This window comes from Oncorhynchus gorbuscha, unplaced genomic scaffold (assembly GCF_021184085.1).
Source record: "Oncorhynchus gorbuscha isolate QuinsamMale2020 ecotype Even-year unplaced genomic scaffold, OgorEven_v1.0 Un_scaffold_1080, whole genome shotgun sequence".
Classification (NCBI taxonomy): Eukaryota; Metazoa; Chordata; class Actinopteri; order Salmoniformes; family Salmonidae; genus Oncorhynchus; species Oncorhynchus gorbuscha.
The window spans coordinates 40,406-58,194 of record NW_025745969.1 but is presented as its reverse complement, the minus strand read 5'-3'; the positions used below and the strand labels follow the sequence as shown (position 1 = coordinate 58,194).

The following is a 17,789-nucleotide window of genomic DNA, read 5'->3' as shown; positions in this document are numbered from 1 at the left end:
AGTAGTGTTTTAAGCATTGCATTACGTGTCATAATATTAATCGAACACACTACTCATCTGTTTCTACTTGTCAGATTTGAATAACAGCAAAACAGTGATGGAAAAATGATACAGGTGTTAGAAATGGTTGTTGTAACCGAATGATTACCATTATATCAACTGACTGTGCAATACGTTTCTCAATTTAAACTGTTGACCGTTCTCTTCTTAGAGATCACCAACCTCTCTGAGTAATACACACTAATACTGACTGAGTTGAGATTGTGCTTTATTCATCCTCAAGGGGAAATGAGTTTAGATTGTCATTCCTTCTCAATAGCTGATAAGGAATCAGCCAGTGACCCCTATAGATAACAGACAGAAACAAACATAGTATATTCCCGTCAACCAATACAATTTCAACTTTCTAGTACAACTTTGAATACAGTCATTCCCATTTGCTGAGGCAGTTGTTATAGACAAAAGTTTAGTTGAGTCAATTCAGATTCTGTCTCCAAAATATTTATTGCTTTAATTTACTGGCATATAATCGTACGGCATGTGGGGGAAATGATCTCAGGAACACACTGGTTACGTTTTCAATCCAAATAAAATAGCATTTTCCTATAAAAACACAATCTACACTTTTACGTTGTCTACAGTTGACCAGCAACTGCAGCAAAATAATCAAGCCGAATGCGACAGGAAAAAATATATACAGTTATATAATTTGATATAATTGCATTTCTTATTTCAAAAAAGCACTCGCACATCTGAGTTATCTGGTTGCAGGTGCGAGGGAATATGACAACCTCAAAGAAAAGAGAAACCTGCACATTGCTCTTGCTCTTATTAAAGCAGAATATTTCAAAACAAGTAATAACAGCAAGAGCAGTGAGTTTAAAAAAAAATTTTGTTTGAATATAATGGCGTTGCAAATGACAGTTAGGTTGTAGACTTAAGAGTACGCAAGTTGACATGATGTCCATACTGCTGCAAGCCATTCTTCAAATATCTTATAGGGGTCGCCACATCCACATGAAAAGTCCAGCCAACCTTCGCAAAGCATCTGTTTAGCTTCTTCACACATCCCACCAGGACAACTGGGCACAGACGTCAATTCGTTGTCCATCCGCGTTGTTTCAACGTATTTTTTTATTTTAAAATAACGTGGAAACAACGTTGATTCAACCTGTTTGTGCCCTGTGGGGTGGCTCGATTCAAACCATATCGCTGAAGTTCAAAGTTATAGCACGATTTACATTTAAAGGCAATGTTCCCACGTTTATGGAGACTGCATTCACGGTAAATTGCATTTGTCGGCTCAATCAGAAATAGCCTTTACATTTCAAGCATGCTACATGTAGCTTGGCATTTATTGTCATGAATCTTGCCCTGGAGTCAACTCTGCAGAGTGGTCACTAGATGACTCGACGCTGGACTTGACCAACCAATTCCTGACACTCCCTAAAAAGAGAGTGAAATGCATGCAGACACCAGACACTTCTCTCCCTACCTGCTTCCTCTTTCTGTCTCCTTTTAAGAAGAATAGAAACTACTTTTTCCATTGAGTAGTCTAGGATCCCTTCACAACACACAGCAACATTCTCTGACCCTATAGTTGAAATATACAGTGCAATTTTTCAATTTCCGCCATTCACTAACATTCTATGGATACACGTCCATATTAGGACATCCTCAGTATCACCATTCAGTATCATTCCATCATACCCGGGTGGTGTCCATATTAGGACTGCCTCAGTCTCAGCAGTCAGGTATTGTACCTGTTCCACCATCCATCAGTGCTCTCTCAGGTCTATGTGTGCTGATGTATGACACTGTCCCTGTATGTGTTTGTACACTAGTGAAAAATCCAATGTCCCCTCTAGGGATCAATAACGTTTTATTCCATAATTATTAATTCATCCATTTGGCTTGGCAGTTGCCATTGTGCTGGTTAGCTGAGACAGCTGGTATACACAGGTTAAGGTTGGGCACTCTGCGGTAGACAAAATGGAAGGGTTGCGAGTTTGGGTGGCTGTGTATCTCCGCTTTGATTCGCTGGGGGTGTGTGTCCGGGGCAAGCTGCTGACAGGTTGCCTCAGTGATGAGAAAGAGGGCGTGGTTCTCGGGGTCATGAACATTGAACTTGTAGGCGCAGAGCGAGCATACTTCTTCGGTGGTGGAGTACGGGTGGACTAGGAGGGTTTTGGCTGTGCAGCCGCTGTTGACTTCTTGTAAGGCGACTCGCAGGTAGTTCTGAAGGAGAAAAGATACAAGGAATGTAATACAGGTAATATTCATACAAAAATAAATTTATGCAAACACGCAAAACAGATATAATATATACACATGCAAAAACACATGGGAGAAAATGACACAAAGAGAGACAGAGAACACGGATATCAGTTATATGCAGGTGCTCATGCCGGATCAGAACTGAGACACAAATACACAGGAATGTTCTTGTTTTTTGAAGACACACAGGGAGAAAGATGAAGGAGCGCTGACACGGCTCTATAGCCTCTATTCTTTGTATGGCGTTTACAGGAAGACACAGCCATTTCAGAGCTAACAGAGGAAACCAAGACAACGCGTCATTAGTACACAATCACATGCATTAGATTAGTCCTATCTCATCTACCTTTCAGCTTCCTTCTCAATACCACTCCCTTCTTGACCGTCTCTAACCCGGAAATCAAACACATTTTTTTCTTCCAAAAGTGTCTTCATAGTTCCAGATCATTTTTGAATACGGATCCAAATACAGAGGGCTGGTCTCGGCATGTCACCGCCGGCGCATCTCATGCAGATTGGTGTTGAGTTGAAGTTGCCCCTTGAAGCTAATCTTGGGTCAGTTTTGCATTTCCCCCCACTAATGGTTAAGGTTAGGATTGGGGGAAAGAACGCTGATCCTAGATCTGTACTTAGGGGAAACTTCACACTGGAGCCATGCAGATTGTCTCCCCCGTCTCGGGGAAGGCATTTTAGGGGGGCGTTCTTTCAAACTCACTGCCTGGGGGTCAGATGGGGTTCAGGGCGATACCTGGAAGTCGTCCACGGAGGGTGCCGTGCGCTGGGCGGTGCGTCGGCGGTGCCACTGGTGCAGGGTGTCTCTGGCCTCGGAGCTGAGGACCCTGGCTGCCTGTTCCTCCTGGAAGTTCTTGATGAGAGCCATGGCCCCGTACGCACTGGTCAGGTAGTAGCCACCTGTGGGGAGGGAGGGTTGGGGAGAAGGAGGAGGAGACCCAGGAAGAGAAATATAATACATGTCAATATGGGCATGCTGTGGGTTTGACTGTGGACGTGTTAATGTCTCAACGAGACCATACAAGCTAGAAAATGACGTATACGGTTTGCATGTTGGTGAAGAATACATTCTGGTGTATACGTGAGAATATCGCAAACTGTACACTGTGGTATTGAATCCAGTTTCATGACGTGATGGAAGACCTACCCTCTCCATGTAGCAGTGTGGGATCCAGCAGCTCCATCATGTAGAGGATCTCAGTGTCCAGCTGAGGCATGTCACACTGGGCCAGGACATAGGTCAGCATCGGTAGGAAGTCATCTGCTCCATACATCCTCCCTGAGAGAGAGAGATTATTATTATTTTTATGTTAATACTGTAAATCTCCAAAGCAATATGTACATTGTTACGTCACGCCAATAGAGCAAATTGAATGGAAGGGAATTGAAAGGGAAGAGAGAGAGAGAGAGAGAGAGAGAGAGAGAGAGAGAGAGAGAGAGAGAGAGAGAGAGAGAGAGAGAGAGAGAGAGAGAGAGAAGAGAGCGAGAGAGAGCGAGAGAGAGAGAGAGAGAGAGAGAGAGTAGAGAGAGAAGAGAGATGGAGAGAGAAGAGAGCGAGAGTGAGAGAGAGAGAGAGAGAGAGGGGAGAGAGTAGAGAGAGTAGAGAGAGAGAGAGAGAGAGAGAGAGAGAGAGAGAGAGAGAGAGAGAGAGAGAGAGAGAGAGAGAGAGAGAGAGAGAGAGAGAGAGAGAGAGAGAGAGAGAGAGAGAGAGAGAGAGAGAGAGAGAGAAGAGAGCGAGAGTGAGAGAGAGGGGAGAGAGAGTAGAGAGAGAAGAGAGATGGAGAGAGAGGAGAGAGTGAAGAGAGAGCGACAGAGGAGAGAGAAAGAAGAGAGCGAGAGAGAGAGAGAGAGAGAGAGAGAGAGAGAGAGAGAGAGAGAGAGAGATGGAGAGAGAGGAGAGAGTGAAGAGAGAGCGACAGAGGAGAGAGAAAGAAGAGAGAGCGAGAGAGAGAGAGAGAGAGAGAGAGAGAGAGAGAGAGAGAGAGAGAGAGGAGAGAGAGTAGAGAGAGAAGAGAGATGGAGAGAGAGGAGAGAGTGAAGAGAGAGCGACAGAGGAGAGAGAAAGAAGAGAGAGCGAGAGAGAGAGAGAGAGAGAGAGAGAGAGAGAGAGAGAGAGAGAGAGAGAGAGAGAGAGAGAGAGAGAGAGAGAGAGAGAGAGAGAGAGAGAGAGAGGCATGTCACAATGGGCCAGGACGTAGGCCAGCATGGGCAGGAAGTCATCCTCCCTGTACAAAGGGGAAAGGCAAGGTGAGGTATAGGAAAGTTATGGTTAGATGAAAACACACACATGAACACACAAACACACATACTCAAAAACATGCAGATAAAACAAGGTTGGGGGTCAATAGAATTTCAAAAAAAAGTTTTATCAAACAAAATAATTATGACAAAGTGCTTTTTAGTTTCCTTCCTGAATTTACTGACTCCCAATCGTGTGTAATACACAACCAGATACACTATAGACAAATATGTGGAACTCATCCACACTCTCTGCACAGTCGTGGCCAAAAGAATTGAGAATGACACAAATATGAATTTTCACAAAGTCTGCTGCCTCAGTTTGTATGATGGCAATTTGCATATACTCCAGAATGTTATGAAGAGTGATCATATAAATTGCAATTAATTGCAAAGTCCCTCTTTGCCATGCAAATTACCTGAAAAAAAGGGCTTCACAGGCAAGGATATTGCTTCCAGTAAGATTGCACCTAAATCAACCATTTATCGGATCATCAAGAACTTCAAGGAGAGCGGTTCAATTGCTGTGATGAAGGTTTCAGGGGGCCCAAGAAAGTCCAGCAAGCGCCAGGACCGTATCCTAAAGTTGTTTCAGCTGCGGGATCGGGGCACCACCAGTACAGAGCTTGCTCAGGAATGGCAGCAGGCAGATGTGAGTGCATCTGCATGCACAGTGAGGCGAAGACGTTTGGAGGATGGCCTGGTATGAAGAACGACAGCAAAGAAGACTGATATTCTGCAAAAGGTGCAGGGATTGGACTGTAGAGGACTGGGGTAAAGTCATTTTCTCTGATGAATCCCCTTTCTGATTGTTTGGGGCATCTGGAAAAAAGCTTGTCCGGAGAAGACAAGGTGAGCGCTACCATCAGTCCTGTGTCATGCCAACAGTAAAGCATCCTGAGACCATTCATGTGTGGGGTTGCTTCTCAGCCAAGGGAGTGGGCTCACTTACAATTTTGCCCAAGAACACCGCCATGAATAAATAATGGTACCAACACATCCTCCGAGAGCAACTTCTCCCAACCATCCAGAAACAGTTTGGTGATTAACAATGCCTTTTCCAGCATGATGGAGCACCTTGCCATGAGGCAAAAGTGATAGCTAAGTGGCTCGGGGAACAAAACATCGATATTTTTGGTCCATGGCCAGGAAACTCCCCAGACCTTAATCCCATTGAGAACTTGTGGTCAATCCTCAAGAGGCGGGTGGACAAACAATAACCCACAAATTCTGACAAACTCCAAGCATTGATTATGCAAGAATGGGCTGCCATCAGTCAGGATGTGGCCCAGAAGTTAATTGACAGCATACCAGGGCAGATTGCAGAGGTCTTGAAAAAGAAGGGTCAACACGGCAAATATTGACTCTTTGCATCAACTTCATGTAATTGTCAATAAAAGCCTTTGACACTTATGAAATGCTTGTAATTATACTTCAGTATTCCATAGTAACATCTGACAAAAATATCTAAAGACACTGAAGCAGCAGACTTTGTGAAAATTAATATTTGTGTCATTCTCAAATGACCATGACTGTACATGTACCCTCCCTCCCAAAACACATCCTCCCCCCAATCCCACCTACCTGAGTTATCCTGCATGATGGTGTAGATGAGTTTACACACTCGGAGCAGCAGCGACACCTTCTTATCCGGGGAGTACATCTTCCTCATGTTGTGGAACTTGTGGCGGATCTTCTCGATGGCCATGGGGTCAGGGGGCACGGCCCCGTCCACACCCAGGTCCTGAGGCCTCCGGGTCTTAGCCAGGGCCAGGTTCTCCCTCAGCTGCTGCCAGCCTCCACTGCTCACCTAGGAGGAGAGGAAGGAGAAGGTTATGATCGTAGAAATTGAGTTATTAGAAGTGACAAAGCCCCAGTGCTTAAATGGGAGAGTAGAGAGAGGAAGGTCAAGGTTGTGATTATAGATATAGAATTACTAGACAAACAAGGTTATGAATCATCTTCATGGTCATGATCGCCATCTATTCATTATATTTCTATGATCATTGTTCCTTCTATTTATTATATTTCTATCATAGAAATGTAATTACTAGAAGGGGAGAAAACCACTCAGACCTGTGGTTATGGTGACATCAACTTCAGGATTCTCCTTAGTGTAAACACTGCATATAAAATATATCCTGTTTAAAAGACATGAGCTCCTTGACTAACGTTCTACTAACTTTCCGAATCAACTATGATTCTATCAGGTGCTGCAATGGAAGACAAAGCTCACCTGGAAGTCGTGCAGGGCCACTTCCACTACGCCCTTCAGCGGCTTCAACACACATTTGTGCATGGCCTTCTCCAGGACAGAGTCTAGAGATAAAACACACAGACACGTTGGGGGTTAGTGACTGCTTCCCCAAACTGGCTTGTAACCTAAACTGGATCAAGACACACTGCTGTGTGCAGAGCTTTCTTCATCTTTTTGAAGTTCGATCAATGTTTCACACAATTAGGAGGATGTGGTAAAACTCTCCGTTAACGTAAGAGCTTTACGTTTAAAACTTTTTAGAGGGATAAATCTCACGCAACTGAAAATACTTTTCCGCAATGAAACGGTAAACGCTGTAAAACGTCAGTAAAATAAATACCATCCACAACCATTAAAAAACACCAACTGACACAGATGCAGTTTGACCATGCAATGGCATTGTACTGTACAATGGTGCGTGTCCGCTGTGAAGAGCTACTTCCACTGCCTCGCCCTAAAACATAACCATAGCTGAACCTGCACACTAACGGACATCACCCCAGGATCCTCAGGAGAATAATACATGCTTGAACACAAACTACACAGTTGGATAAAAGAATAGCCTACATCCATCACGTAGCCTATTCTATTATTTTTCATCTGATCACAAACTGTATACAATCAGAGTCAAGTGGCCTAGAGAGAGAGAGAGAGAGAGAGAGAGAGAGAGAGAGAGAGAGAGAGAGAGAGAGAGAGAGAGAGAGAGAGAGAGAGAGAAGAGACTAGAGAGCGAGAGAGAGAGAGAGAGAGAGAGAGAGAGAGAGAGACAAGAGAGAGCGAGAGAGAGAGAGAGAGAGAGAGAGAGAGAGAGAGAGAGAGAGAGAGAGAGAGAGAGAGAGAGAGAGAGAGAGACAAGAGAGAGAGAGAGAGAGAGAGAGAGAGAGAGAGAGAGAGAGAGAGAGAGAGAGAGAGAGAGAGAGAGAGAGAGAGAGAGAGAGAGAGAGAGAGAGAGAGAGAGAGAGAGAGAGAGAGAGAGAGAGAGAGAGAGAGAGAGAGAGAGAGAGAGAGAGAGAGAGAGAGAGAGAGAGAGAGAGAGAGAGAAGAGAGAGAGAGAGAGAGAGAGAGAGAGAGAGACAAGAGAGAGAGAGAGAGAGAGAGAGAGAGAGAGAGAGAGAGAGAGAGAGAGAGAGAGAGAGAGAGAGAGAGAGAGTGTGCAGGTTTGCAGGTGATTAACAATTCCACTTGTTGGAAATCCTAACTCTGGCTGGATTCCAATAGGAATTACACATCACTTTGCAAGCCATCATAATGTGACTTGCAGGCCTGGTGTGGCCTGTAAACCAGGAGATTCTTAACACCACTGTGTTAGGGTATAACGAGGCCCTCAATGAAAGGCCAAAGATTTTTATAACAAACCCAAGATAGACCAGAGCCTGTCGTTTCCAATAGGAGCAAATCCATCATAGTGTGCAGAACAAGCAAGGAGGTGGGCAGAGCCAAGCATGAGCTAGTGAGATCCTATTGGCGCGTTCTAGCATTTATTTGCATATTTCCGTTAAGGAACGCCTACTCCGTGAAGTGCGTGTGTGCAATAACTCAAATTCACCCTTGCACTCCTTCTAAACAACAACTTATTTTACAACTTTAGCAAAAGGTAAAGTCTACAAAACGCAGTCCACTCTGTTTGTTACAGATTCTAGTTTTGGAAACAGAAAACTGTATGGAGATGAAATGTTTCATCGATGACAAAATAAGCAGAATGTCGGCCAAAATCCATCTGGCGTCATCTTCTCCCACTGCCGACCACTCGGCTTCCTCTGATCACCATATTTTGTAGTGAGTGGAAACGCCAAGCGGATGCTTCACATTTATACCTCAGGTGAAATATCTGACTCATTGTTCTATTTGTGGAAAGGCCTTATGACCTACACTACCGTTCAAAGGTTTGGGTCACTTAGAAATGTCATTGTTTTTGAGAAAAAAAAGCACATTTTTTGTCAATTAAAATAACATCAAATTGATCGGAAATACAGTGTAGACATTGTTAATGTTGTAAATGACTATTGTAGCTGGAAACGACAGATATTTTATGGATTATCTACATAGGCGTACAGAGACCCATTGTCAGAAACCATCACTCCTGTGTTCCAATGGCACGTTGTGTTAGCTAATCCAAGTTTACAATTTTAAAAGGCTAATTGATCATTAGAAAACCCTATTGCCATTATGTTAGCACCGCTGAAAACTGTTGTCCTGATTAAAGAAGCAATAAAACTGGCTTTCTTTAGACTAGTTGAGTATCTGGAGCATCAGCATTTGTGGTTCGATTACAGGCTCAGAATGGCCAGAAACAAAGAACTTTCTTCTGAAACTTGTCAGTCTAGAAATTGCCAAGAAACTGAAGATCTGGTACAATGCTGTGTACTATTCTCTTCACAGAACAGCACAAACTGGCTATAGAGTTAGGGTTAGGTTTAGTTTTAGGGTTAAGGGGTGGGGGTAGGGTTAGGTTTAGTTTTAGGGTTAAGGGGTGGGGTTAGGGTTAGGTTTAGTTTTAGGGTTAAGGGGTGGGGGTAGGGTTAGGTTTAGTTTTAGGTTTAAGGGGTGGGGTTAGGGTTAGGTTTAGTTTTAGTTTTAGGGTTAAGGGGTAGGGGTTAGGGTTAGGTTTAGTTTTAGGGTTAAGGGGTGGGGGTAGGGTTAGGTTTAGTTTTAGGGTTAAGGGGTGGGGTAGGGTTAGGTTTAGTTTTAGGGTTAAGGGGTGGGGGTAGGGTTAGGTTTAGTTTTAGGGTTAAGGGTGGGGGTAGGGTTAGGTTTAGTTTTAGGGTTAAGGGGTGGGGGTAGGGTTAGGTTTAGTTTTAGGGTTAAGGGGTGGGGGTAGGGTTAGGTTTAGTTTTAGGGTTAAGGGGTGGGGGTAGGGTTAGGTTTAGTTTTAGGGTTAAGGGGTGGGGGTAGGGTTAGGTTTAGTTTTAGGGTTAAGGGGTGGGGGTAGGGTTAGGTTTAGTTTTAGGGTTAAGGGGTGGGGGTAGGGTTAGGTGGTCCTTCTGTTTAGTTTTAGGGTTAAGGGGTGGGGGTGGGGTTAGGTTTAGTTTTAGGGTTACCACCCATTAGAATGTATGCACAGGACTGTAGTTTTGGGTTAAAAGGGGTGCTAAATGGCATATATTATTATTATTATATTTTAGGGTTAAGGGGTGGGGGTAGGGTTAGGTTTAGTTTTAGGGTTAAGGGGTGGGGGTAGGTTTAGGTTTAGTTTTAGGGTTAAGGGGTGGGGGTAGGGTTAAAATAAGATTTTGAAAGGGGATACATTTTTTGGTCCCCACTTGGATAGTAAAACCAACCTGTGTGTTGTATGTGTGTGTGTGTGTGTGTGTGTGTGTGTGTGTGTGTGTGTGTGTGTGTGTGTGTGTGTGTGTGTGTGTGTGTGTGTGTGTGTGTGTGTGTGTGTGTGTGTGTGTGTGTGTGTGTGTGTGTGTGTGTGTGTGTGTGTGTGTCGGTGGGCATCTGTGTGTGTTGACAGTCTTTCTCTGGTTCCCTTTATAAACACACACTTGGTTACTCTACCCCCATGCTCACTCTTTACCTCAATTACTAGTAAATTGATCCAGTTTGGGCTTTTAAATGACATTACGATGACCTACACCCATTTCTCCCTAATGCCTCTTATACATACAGTATACAGTCTACACTGACATCGTATGTCAACAGTGAGGAGAGCACAGTCCAAGCTTCACTTCTCTATTCCTGAAAGCCTACAGGCTTTTACCATTACGTCAGTCTGTCTGTCTATACAGGAATCACCTTTGTGTTACTAGTCGAGACTAAACCTCGTAAACATTGTATCTGGTGGCAAACGGGGAACATCCTAGCCTATGTTACTGTCCTTTGGGTCGCAGAATGCTACTGTGCCTGGTTTAGTAAATGCATTCAAAGGCCTATCGAGAGCATTGGTAGTCTTTTATTGTTGTGTTTATTACCTTGCATACTTCTAGGAAGATAATAATGTCTCTGTAAGACGTTGGTTTATATTATACAGTCGTCTGCCCCATGACCTAAGTTTTTTGTTTCTAGACCCCTAAACTGAGAGAGAGAAAGAGAGAGAGAGAGGTCAGCTACCACTCCAACAACCACTTCTTCTCTGAACAATGCTTGGCTGTTGTTGTTTACAAAGAACAAGGGACAAGAGCCGAGTGTAAAATTAAGGCTACATATTCATGCAAATACATATTCAGCCCAAACTCAATGAAAACCCTCTTTGACAACATTGGCTAAGTCAGCCTCCATCACAATTTCATTGTCAAACATTTGCACTTGCTTGCTTCAGCTCAGTGTCGTCAAAATGAGGACTACGTATTGTAGTCTCCTTCTCTAACTAGGCCTATTTTCTGTCACTAGTAAATTCATCCCATATTTGGTCCCACATTAAAATAATCCCTGACATTTATGGTTTTAGGTTGGGAGATAATTGGCATTTTTGCCATTCCAATTGAACCACAAACGTAGCTTGGCAGTTGGCACCACTGTGTGAATATGTGCCAAGCTCGAGAGGCCAGGAATAACTGACTGTAGGGAAGGGAGGGTACACTGGCATCTCACTGGCATCTCCGTAACCCAACACTGGTTTCTATAACCAGTCTGTCTTAACATGGACTAATAGGGAGTTCTTCAAATAGCTGGGCTAATTTGTACAGGCTAAGTGACAGTTTATCACGACAAATATGGATTAGGTCACTGTGAAACTAGTTTTTAGATGTTACTTCCCTATTAGAGCTGAAGTGGTTGGAGAGAGAGCCAACATGAGCAAATCAGTCATACAGACGTTCAGGTGAAGTACGTATGTACTGTATCTACCCACACACCAGCTTCCTTGTAGCCTGAGTTACACACACACACACACACACACACACACACACACACACACACACACACACACACACACACACACACACACACACACACACACACACACACACACACACACACACACACACACACACACACACACACACACACACACACACCTATCTGATCCTCGGGTATGAGGGATTCGATGGGCGGGTCCAGTTCGGAGCTCTGCGTCAGGTAGGCCTTCATCTGGGTCATGAACTGTCTGAGGGTCTGCAGGAGGTCTAAGCCTGATGTATGACACCCCTTATTCTCCTGTACAAAATTGATATAATCCTGAACCAGGCATCCGAAGTAGGAACTTTTGTCCCTGGAGAGCTCCGCTATCCTCCTCACAGCTCGCCTTTCTGGGGTCATGAACGTGCTGAAGACTCCAGAAACTTTCCGGAAGCTCAGCGCAACTTTGACCCCGACTCCGACCCCTCTCCGGCGGGCTTTGAAGGGAGGACGGAGGCCCTGGTCCAGGTCGTTCTCCAGGCTGACGCCGTAGTCTTCCTCTTCTTCGTCACAGAGGTCTTCGTCGTCGCTGCTGTCCTCGTTGTTGCCAAGGTGATGCCGTAATCTGAGAGGGGGGCTGGCGGGGAGGGAGAGGGGAGGGTGGGAGTAGTCCAGAGAATCTGAGGAAGAGGTAGAGATGGACATGTCGCTCAGCCTCCCCTCTTGTCCCTCTCGCCTGGGGGTCTTACCCGGAGGGCTGGGAGGGCTACCAGCACCATTTCCCACTATGGAGGGAACGGGTATGGCCGGTGCCTGGCACGGGGGAAGCTTGGCACGGGACAGAGCCTTGGCGATAGTCTCGTCATCAAGAGCGATGTGGCACCGGTGGGCGTCGATGTCAGGTTTTTTGGGGCGTGGGGGAGGAGGGTGTTGAGGGTGTTGGTGGGGCACAGGGATGGCGGCGCTGCTCGTCGTCTTTTTGGAATGGCTGGTGTGCCTGGCACCCATGGGAGGGCGAGGGGTGGGGCGAAGGTTCTGATTGGATGAGGGTTGCAGTGGTTGCCTGGCGACAACAATGGCTGTGGGCGTTTTGGGCATGCTGCTCTTGGGCTTTTGGGGAAGAGGGGTGGGGGAGGAGGAGCTTGGCGGCGCTGGGAGAGAGAACGGGGGGTGGGAATAGGAGGGAACGGGGGCGGGGGCCGAGGGGGGCGTGACTTCCTTTTCACGTTGGGGTCCGTGACAGGGGCCGAAGACGTCCCACCGGTAGTTCCCGGGCTGGGGGTGGAGTGTGTGGCGTACGGGGAAGGAGAGGTGGAAGAGGATTGAGGGTCTTCCTCAAGCCGCCGGTGAGTCTGGAGGAAGAGGGGGTTGACGAAGCAAAGAGCCCCGTTGGACTGGCTTCTCTCCAGGCGAGAGGAGGAGGAGGAGGAAGGGGGACGAGTCGCACTCTGTTTCTCTTGTGTCCTCTCTGCACCCTGGATGTCACCGTCTCTGTCAGGGCGCTGTGGTGGAGGGCGAGAGGGAGTGGTTGTCCTTCGCAGGCTGCCTAGAGCAGAGTGCCAGAATCCTAACAGGAGAGAAGAGATTGGGAATCATTAACAGAGTCCACACATTGTATACATTGAAAAACCTCCAAGAGCTGCCTAACCACAACCTGACCCAATAACACTCAAAGTCATGGTAATCATTCAAACACACAGACAGACACGTTCCTACCTTTATACACAGACTCATACCCTCATGAACAGACACATACATACATACCCTCATGAACAGACACATACATACATACATACATACATACATACATACATACATACATACATACATACATACATACATACATACATACATACATACATACATACATACATACATACATACATACATACATACATACATACATACATACATACATACATACATACACGCCCTCATAAACAGACACATACCTTCATACACAGACATACATACCCTCATACACAGACACATACATACCCTCATACACAGACACATACATACCCTCATACACAGACACATACATACCCTCATACACAGACATACATACCCTCATACACAGACATACATATCCTCATACACAGACATACATACCTCATACACAGACATACATACCCTCATACACAGACACATACATACCCTCATACACAGACACATACATACCCTCATACACAGACATACATACCCTCATACACAGACATACATATCCTCATACACAGACATACATACCTCATACACAGACAGATACATACCTTCATACACAGACATACATACCCTCATACACAGACATACATATCCTCATACACAGACATACATACCTCATACACAGACAGATACATACCTTCATACACAGACACATACATACCCTCATACACAAACATACATACCCTCATACAAGACACATACATACCCTCATACACAGACACATACATACCCTCATACACAGACATACATACCCTCATACACAGACATACATATCCTCATACACAGACATACATACCTCATACACAGACAGATACATACCTTCATACACAGACACATACATACCCTCATACACAGACATACATACCCTCATACACAGACACATACATACCCTCATACACAGACACATACATACCCTCATACACAGACATACATACCCTCATACACAGTGTCATGTTTTGTCATACATTGTCATGTCTTGTCCCTGTGCTTTCTCTTCTATTCGTTTCCCCCTGCTGGTCTTATTAGGTTTCTTTCCCTCTCTCTCTATCCCTCTCTCTCTATCCCTCTCTCTCTCTATCGTTTCGTTCCTGCTCCCAGCTGTTCCTCATTCTCCTAACTACCTCGTTTACTCTTTCACACCTGTCCCCTATTTTGCCCTCTGATTAAGTCCCTATTTCTCTCTCTGTTTCTGCTTCTGTCCTTGTCGGATCCTTGTTTGATGTTTGCTGTTCGCCTGTGTACTTGTTCCGTCCTGTCGTGTTTTTGCCTTCATCAGATGCTGCGTGTGAGCAGGTGTCTCTGTCAGCTACGGCCTGCGCCTACCCGAAGCGACCTGCAGTCTGTGGCCGCTTCTCCTGTTATTCCCCTCTACAGACTAGAGGATTTCTGTTATTCCCCGTTTGGACATTTCCTGTTAAGGATTCAGGATTTGTCGTTTTCTGTTTGGACTTGAATAAACTCTGTTTCTGTTAAGTCGCTTTTGGGTCCTCACTCACCTGCATAACACACAGACATACATACCCTAATAAACAGACACATACATACCTTCATACACAGACATACATACCTTCATACACAGACATACATACCTTCATACACAGACATACATACCTACATACACAGACATACATAAACAGACACATACATACCCTCATACACAGACATACATACCCTCATACACAGACACATACATACCCTCATACACAGACACATACATACCCTCATACACAGACATACATACCTTCATACACAGACATACATACCCTCATAAACAGACACATACATACCTTCATACACAGACATATGTTTGCTGTTCGCCTGTGTACTACCCTCATAAACAGACACATACATACCTTCATACACAGACATACATACCTTCATACACAGACATACATACCCTCATAAACAGACACATACATACCTTCATACACAGACACATACATACCTTCATACACAGACACATACATACCTTCATACACAGACACATACATACCCTAATAAACAGACACATACATACCTTCATACACAGACACATACATACCCTCATACACAGACATACATACCTTCATACACAGACATACATACCCTCATAAACAGACACATACATACCTTCATAAACAGACACATACATACCCTCATAAACAGACATACATACCTTCATACACAGACATACATACCCTCATAAACAGACACATACATACCCTCATAAACAGACATACATACCTTCATACACAGACATACATACCCTCATAAACAGACACATACATACCTTCATACACAGACACTTATCTACCGTCATACACAGAAACCTACAAACCGTCTAGCTCTAACCTTGACCCAAACACACAAAACAAACTGCATAAACACCCACAGGAACTACCATCAACACCCCTTTCCCACTTACTTTATCCTCCTGTTCACTGACACATCCACAATATAGTGCAAGGAGCACTGTAGTTAGGCAGTCAACCTTTTTAATATCCCTCTCTTTCTTTCTCTCTGTTCCTCTGTGATCCTACACTCATCTGAGGCAGCGGAGAACGTGGTGAGCTCAGCCCTGCATCGCCCAGCACTGATTCAAGAATGCTGTCCTGACAGACACACACCCAGAGAGACAGAGAGACGGACAGGGAGTCACACATGCAAATTCCACAGGGGTGGTGGGAGGAGTCTACACACTGGACAGGCCTACTGTAGTGTATAGGCCCTCCTCTTTCCTGATCGCCCTCCACCTCCCTTCTCTTTGCCTGAGTTTCCTGCTGCAATGCAGGACATTGATTTCCGTTACGATCGTCTCTTCTCTTTTTTCACTTGTATCCACTGAATCAGTCTATTGTTTGCTGGCACTTGGTGCACAAGTCTCTGAGCGAACTCATCCAGACAAACAATCACACACTAAGAAATACTTTACAGAATAATGGCATTCATGTAATAGAATCTACAGACTGTTATAAATGATTCCATAAGTAACTTTAGAGGACTGCGAAGCATGTTCTGTACGCATTGAATTCCACAAACACACACACCCTCTGCACAGCAACACATCTGGGACGGTAGAGAGCGACGGAGCTGTCGGGCACCGCTTCAAAGGTCTCGTCATACCTCTCTAGTCTAGGGACGGAAACAACTCGGTGGTATTGATGCAATGCCCACTTGAGAAACATGACCCCTGGAGCTAGACTGAGACAGGCAACCTCTCCCTGCTCTTTACCCCAACCAGAGTGCACTCATCCTGGGCTGGGTTTAGCAGTGACCCCACAGGTAATAGCCTGGATGGATCTCCTGCAGAGAGCTTTACTGATAGTTCAAAGGACATTTCTTCCTCCACTACTTTCTGAGCCTCAGACAGACTCTGTACCCAGGACTAAATTGTGTGTCAGTAATGTATTCATAACCTTCGGTAATGGAGTATACTGCAACAAAGTGTGTCTGTAGTGAGTGAACAAACTCAATTCTGTAGGGGGAACCATGTCTGCTATTCCCTTCATGACCTCGTAGTTAGCTTCCCTTGGAAATAACATAGACACAAATATCCATTTGAAATAGAACCTGTCCATTGGAGAAGAGTTTCCCTAAATGATTGTGTCAGCATACTAAGAAAAGATCCTCATGTAGACTGATTCTCTCTCTCTCTCTCTCTCTCTCTCTCTCTCTCTCTCTCTCTCTCTCTCTCTCTCTCTCTCTCTCTCTCTCTCTCTCTCTCTCTCTCTCTCTCTCTCTCTCTCTCTCTCTCTCTCTCTCTCTCTCTCTCTCTCTCTCTCTCTCTCTCTCTCTCTCTCTCTCTCTCTCTCTCTCTCTCTCTCTCTCTCTCTCTCTCTCTCTCTCACACACACACACACACACACACACACACACACACACACACACACACACACACACACACACACACACACACACACACACACACACACACACACACACACACACACACACACACACACACACACACACACACACACACACACGAGGGGTCAGAGTAAGCCTGTGACTGATGTGTGTGCCTGTGTTCGTGCCTGTGTGTATAATTCTCCAGTCACCACACCCTCCTCCTCAGCCCTGGAGGAAACTGACTCACACACTGGAGTTTCAACAGAAGGAAACTAAGAATATCATGACAGAGTGACTAACTAAACCTGCCATGAAACCAGACCGCACCGGTCAGCATGAGTTAACTAACATATAAATCTAACAGACGGTATCGGTAGCCGCAGCACCTGTACACATAGAAACGTCACTCTGTGGAATGAGGGGCTTTTTTTGTACGTTATGCATGTATGTACTTAAGGAGACACAGCCCATTTGGATATATTGCCTTCAACAATATGATATACATTTATAAATAAATACAATTATGCTGTTTCCTTCTATATCAATTTACTATCGGATAATTGATGTGGATATCATTTTTATGTCTCTGTGTCCAGTAGTTTCACCAGCTAATGCTAATTTGCGTTAGCGCAATGACTGGAAGTCTATGGGAACAGCATGCTAGCTGTTTTTGTCG

At 44.9% G+C, this 17,789-nt stretch overlaps 1 protein-coding gene across 1 annotated transcript in view; it reads right to left on the bottom strand.

Moving 5' to 3' along the window:
• Positions 1-479: 479 nt before the first annotated feature.
• The window catches only part of LOC124021189 (ras and Rab interactor 2-like), a 42,733-nt gene continuing 25,423 nt past the window's right edge, over positions 480-17,789 (bottom strand). Inside the window, 7 exon segments of the mRNA XM_046336536.1 lie at positions 480-2,238; positions 3,026-3,189; positions 3,437-3,568; positions 6,112-6,337; positions 6,764-6,846; positions 11,743-12,646; positions 12,649-13,130. Coding sequence (XP_046192492.1) covers positions 1,897-2,238; positions 3,026-3,189; positions 3,437-3,568; positions 6,112-6,337; positions 6,764-6,846; positions 11,743-12,646; positions 12,649-13,130 — 2,333 coding nt within the window. The 3' untranslated portion in view covers positions 480-1,896.